This window comes from Xenopus laevis, chromosome 9_10L (assembly GCF_017654675.1).
Source record: "Xenopus laevis strain J_2021 chromosome 9_10L, Xenopus_laevis_v10.1, whole genome shotgun sequence".
NCBI lineage: Eukaryota > Metazoa > Chordata > Amphibia > Anura > Pipidae > Xenopus > Xenopus laevis.
Genome location: NC_054387.1, coordinates 135,534,211 through 135,540,480, shown reverse-complemented (window position 1 = coordinate 135,540,480; position 6,270 = coordinate 135,534,211). Strand labels below are relative to the sequence as shown.

Here is a 6,270-nt window from a genome sequence, read left to right as displayed (position 1 = left end):
GGAGGAACGAGGTAACGGGGCCGGAGAGGAGCAAAGAACAGTAAGTCTCAGTGGTGTAACTACCGGTTACGGACTGGTCTGTCACAGTAAACGCTGACACAGTATTTAAATTTTGGTGTGTGTTGGGTCCCCATATACAATTTCTGTTTGCAACACACAAGTCCAGCTCGAAGGTGAATTCATGTGATATTTTCATTAAATAATGTGGTTCTGCACCATTGAATTATATGTTTTATTATGACTATTATCAAAATACTCATGTATTATAAGGGATAATGTACCCCCTACTGTAAATGATAAGGATATTAGAAGTCACTGAGGGGTTGTTCTGTGACCATATAAAGGCACAAGGCTGCAGGCTGAGTTATACAGGGAACTCTGAGTATCACTCATGTATTATAAGGGATAATGTACCCCCTACTGTAAATGATAAGGATATTAGAAGTCACTGAGGGGTTGTTCTGTGACCATATAAAGACACAAGGCTGCAGGCTGAGTTATACAGGGAACTCTGAGTATCACTCATGTATTATAAGGGATAATGTACCCCCTACTGTAAATGATAAGGATATTAGAAGTCACTGAGGGGTTGTTCTGTGACCATATAAAGACACAAGGCTGCAGGCTGAGTTATACAGGGAACTCTGAGTATCACTCATGTATTATAAGGGATAATGTACCCCCTACTGTAAATGATAAGGATATTAGAAGTCACTGAGGGGTTGTTCTGTGACCATATAAAGGCACAAGGCTGCAGGCTGAGTTATACAGGGAACTCTGAGTATCACTCATGTATTATAAGGGATAATGTACCCCCTACTGTAAATGATAAGGATATTAGAAGTCACTGAGGGGTTGTTCTGTGACCATATAAAGACACAAGGCTGCAGGCTGAGTTATACAGGGAACTCTGAGTATCACTCATGTATTATAAGAGATAATGTACCCCCTACTGTAAATGATAAGGATATTAGAAGTCACTGAGGGGTTGTTCTGTGACCATATAAAGGCACAAGGCTGCAGGCTGAGTTATACAGGGAACTCTGAGTATCACTCATGTATTATAAGGGATAATGTACCCCCTACTGTAAATGATAAGGATATTAGAAGTCACTGAGGGGTTGTTCTGTGACCATATAAAGGCACAAGGCTGCAGGCTGAGTTATACAGGGAACTCTGAGTATCACTCATGTATTATAAGGGATAATGTACCCCCTACTGTAAATGATAAGGATATTAGAAGTCACTGAGGGGTTGTTCTGTGACCATATAAAGGCACAAGGCTGCAGGCTGAGTTATACAGGGAACTCTGAGTATCACTCATGTATTATAAGGGATAATGTACCCCCTACTGTAAATGATAAGGATATTAGAAGTCACTGAGGGGTTGTTCTGTGACCATATAAAGGCACAAGGCTGCAGGCTGAGTTATACAGAGAACTCTGAGTATCACTCATGTATTATAAGGGATAATGTACCCCCTACTGTAAATGATAAGGATATTAGAAGTCACTGAGGGGTTGTTCTGTGACCATATAAAGGCACAAGGCTGCAGGCTGAGTTATACAGGGAACTCTGAGTATCACTCATGTATTATAAGGGATAATGTACCCCCTACTGTAAATGATAAGGATATTAGAAGTCACTGAGGGGTTGTTCTGTGACCATATAAAGGCACAAGGCTGCAGGCTGAGTTATACAGGGAACTCTGAGTATCACTCATGTATTATAAGGGATAATGTACCCCCTACTGTAAATGATAAGGATATTAGAAGTCACTGAGGGGTTGTTCTGTGACCATATAAAGGCACAAGGCTGCAGGCTGAGTTATACAGGGAACTCTGAGTATCACTCATGTATTATAAGGGATAATGTACCCCCTACTGTAAATGATAAGGATATTAGAAGTCACTGAGGGGTTGTTCTGTGACCATATAAAGGCACAAGGCTGCAGGCTGAGTTATACAGAGAACTCTGAGTATCACTCATGTATTATAAGGGATAATGTACCCCCTACTGTAAATGATAAGGATATTAGAAGTCACTGAGGGGTTCTGTGACCATATAAAGACACAAGGCTGCAGGCTGAGTTATACAGGGAACTCTGAGTATCACTCATGTATTATAAGGGATAATGTACCCCCTACTGTAAATGATAAGGATATTAGAAGTCACTGAGGGGTTGTTCTGTGACCATATAAAGGCACAAGGCTGCAGGTATACATGGGTTTCTGAGTATCACTTGCATATTAAAAGAAGTAATGTACCACCTACTATAATGGTAAACTATTGAATCCTTGTCATTTTTAAATAAGACGTTCAGCTTATAATAAATGGCAAATTAACAAAATAGTTAATAAGGACACACTAGATTTGTGTGGTGCCAGTAAAAAATATTTTACTGTACTGTAACATAATAATAATAAATGAATAACTCTAATATTTTACATTAATTACAGTTAAGCGTCAAAAGCAGCTCTTAATGTACATAATTTTTGGAGTTTTACCCCAATATATGAGTGGATAAGTACAAAACTATTGTGTCTTTACATGTGGGCTGCTTTGATTTTTTTTCCCGGGCTGCTTTTTACTCCCAGTCCGGACCTGGTTAAAGGGAGTGGAGAGCAAATAAAGTTCCAACTGAAACATAAAGGAGCAAAGGACTAAAGAGCAGAAGCTACACAGGCACAGTCCAGAGATTCCAGTACTGGGGCCCAGACTGACACCCTGACTGCAGGTAATAAGGGTGCACAGCCCAGTCCTTGGGTGCCTACCACTCCCCCGATGCCAGTCTCCCTTCAGTCCCTCACACTACAGCATCTTCCTCTGCCTGTCACCCCCTCTCCCTACAGCTTCTTCCTCTGCCTGTAACCCCTTCTCCCTTATAGCTCCTACTGATTTCTATCACCCCTAACTCCCAGCCTCCATCTCCGGCTGATTTCTGCACCCCCAGGTCTCTCCCTACAGCTCTTTCCTCTGCCAGTCATTCCTCTCCACCTACTACTCCTTCAGATGCTTCTAAATAAGGCAGTGGTACACAGATACTCCATGCCAGAAATGCAGTGGGCAAAACACCATGTCCCCCAGGCTTTATTGCACCCCAAAAGTTGCCAAAGCCCATCACTGTCTCTGTTCCCCACCAGTATGAATCCAGCAGCGATGGAAGAACTGACAAAGGGAATGGAGAATTTCCAGGTTACTATGGGCCATATCGAGGGGGTCCCACTGCCAGTCACTACCTGTGACATGTGGGACACTATATACAATTTCCAGGCCCGGAAGGACGACATCCTCATTGCTACCTACCCCAAAGCAGGTAAGTGACCAGACCATTCAAATCAATGACTCCCCTATAGTCCATAAGAAGACCATCTCCAAGTAACTTTGCTGACTTGCTCTGATCTTCTAATGTTGTACTCTCCCTCATCATGCACTTTTACTCCATAGTTATTGTCTGGCCATAACCCTCCTTATGTCCCCAAAAGCCCTTCTGTTTTGTAATAATCCCTTTATTATTCTCAGGGGGGAACTTTCATTTTATTAGGGGTGTGGTTAGAAGGGAAGGCTGGTAATGGAATAGTCCAAGAAGAGAATGAAAATCAGTGTAGGTTTGTCCTTAACCTGTACAGGTGTGTTTGTGTCTGTGTGTAGGGACAACGTGGATGCAGGAGATCGTGGATCTGATATTACAAGAGGGAGACGTTCAGAAGAGCATGAGGGCCCCGTGTTATATCAAAGTGCCCTTCATAGACCTGGTACCACCAAAGCCCATGCCACCAGGTAACAGACATTCCTCTAACATCATTCACACCCAGTGTAGCCAGATTTATCAGGAGCCAAATAGCCTGCCGGTATGATTATGGAGTGAATATGCATTACCTTCACATTGGGATACCATATATTGATTTAAATGTGTAATATTTCTATTTCTTTCTTTAGTGGTATAACTGCTAATGTTACATTCTAGGTGTGGCGTTGGCACAAACCATGAACTCTCCTCGTATCCTAAAAACTCACTTACCAATTAACCTGCTGCCCCCCTCTTTTTGGGAGAAAAATACCAAGGTCAGTTATTCTCCTCCTATTGTTCCTTATGATCCTTCTCTATATCTCCTCCTATTTCTGCCCATTATATAGTGTTACAGTGATTATACCTGTATGAATATGGATTTCTTTTATCCCTCAGGTTGTCTATGTTGCCAGAAATGCCAAGGACTGTATGGTTTCTTATTATTACTTTCATAAGATGAATAAATTTTTGCCGGACTCTGGAACCTGGGATAACTTCTTCTCAGAATTCCTGTCTGGAGATGGTGAGCTCTCAGCGACCCTTCATTTCTCAGTTTAATGTATTAATAGCTAAAATAGGAATTTAGAAAAGAGATGGAATAGCAGCATTTATAGTGTTGTGCATTGCATGCTGGCTGTAGGATTTGACAATACATTGAGTGGTTACTTTGAGCTCTAACCCCAGTTATTCCTTCTTGCAGTGCCATGGGGGAGTTGGTTTGACAACGTACTTGGATGGTGGAAAGCTGTAGACAAACATCAGATACTTTTTATCTTCTATGAGGACATGATTCAGGTGAGAAGGTTGATCTGCTTGATAATATGGAAATGTGACATCCCAGATAGAATATTTGTCCTTCTCATTTATTTTAGGACCCAATGCGTGAGATTAAGAAGGTCATGAAGTTCCTGGGTAAGGACTTATCTGATGAAGTTCTGGAGAAGATCAAGTATCACACTTCCTTCCAGGCAATGAAGGAGAACCCTATGACAAATAACAGCACCGTTCCCAAAACTATCATGGACCAAACCATATCTCCTTTTATAAGAAAAGGTATGGGTATATTTTGTAGACAAGAGAACCTACTGTCTAGGCTGCCCAGCCTACATCCTAACCATTAGGAAATGAATTGAGCACACAGTTTCCGTCAACTTATTTCCTGCCTTACTCCTCCTCCCCTTCCTTATTCGCTACCCTCCTTCCCTTCATATTTAGTCAGTTATACCCTCTGCTGTGACATTATCTCTGCTTTGCTCTACTAACTTTCTCTTCCTTCCCTGATCACTTCCCATGTTCCACCATGATCTCCAGTTCCATTAGACAGATTTTATTGTTTCTTTGTTCCAGGGACTGTGGGGGATTGGAAAACCCATTTCTCGGTGGCACAGAACATTATCTTTGATGAGGAATACAAGAAGAAGATGGAAGGCAGTGGGTTAAACTTCCGCACTGAACTCTGATAGAGAATGAGATCTAAGGACTGACTGGAGATTCCCTTCATCATCTTCACACTGGGGACAACCTGTGCCCACAAGATTGTACAGAGGAGCAAGAGGCACATGAAGCTCAATAACAGATTTTCCTATTATTTCCCTTTCTTGGTGGAACTTTTGTGCCTCTGTACAGGACATAAGGAACCAGTTCAAGTATATATCTGTCTATTGTGCCTTAAATAAATGATGTCTAAAAGCCACTGTCTCAAGATATTGTTGAACTGAAATAATTAGGGATGCACTGAGCCCTCATGTTCAGTATTCAGCCTTATACCCAAAAGCTCGTTATCAGAGTCCGGCGAATACCGAACCAAATCCAAACTCTCGGAACCACAAGAGATTGGCCGTACTCAGGCAGAAGTACTTGATCACAGACAGCAATGTTTTTGTTTTATACGGGGTTTGGATTTGGTTCAACCAGGCTCTCCATGTGCCAAACTCTTAACTCTCAGACTATTAATATTATGATATCATGGCTCTGGTGGGAGCAGACACACACTGGGCCTATAATGCATCTTGCCCTCATATAAGATACAAAGAACAACAGGTCAGGTTTGATTTTCAATTGGGCTTCATTTTTTATTTGCTACAGTTTTTTAATTATTTGTTTCCATCTCTGCCACTTCCCAACATAAAAAGGGTCTCCAACATATCTTTGTCCCTTTATTTGTTATTTTGGAAACCCAGCATATTGTTTTTGTACCACTGTTGTTTATTTGATTTTCTTTATTATTTTCAGTTTTAATTTACATGGCGAGACTCTCTCACATTCCTCGGTTAGAGCTGGACCTTGCCAGGCAGAGATTGCCTTGATGCAGCTCAGATGAATTATACTGCGATACCAAATGGGTTCCAGGTATAATTCAGTATCAGATACGCAATTTGCACAAACCTCACTCCCTTATCTTAATGGGTTATCAAATAGGAATTGTGTGTAGTGGTAACTCAGTTACTGCCAAACCTTTCTCCTGCCAAAAAAGACAATCA

At 41.4% G+C, this 6,270-nt stretch overlaps 1 protein-coding gene across 1 annotated transcript; it reads left to right on the top strand.

The window, feature by feature from the left end:
* Positions 1-5,481, top strand: sult1c1.L (sulfotransferase family, cytosolic, 1C, member 1 L homeolog). The gene is given in 9 exon segments (NM_001086905.1): positions 1-40; positions 2,598-2,737; positions 3,144-3,316; positions 3,652-3,780; positions 3,968-4,065; positions 4,187-4,313; positions 4,491-4,585; positions 4,663-4,843; positions 5,138-5,481. Coding segments are annotated over 7 exon segments (915 nt in total). The 5' UTR covers positions 1-40; positions 2,598-2,737; position 3,144; the 3' UTR covers positions 5,251-5,481.
* Positions 5,482-6,270: the final 789 nt, after the last annotated feature.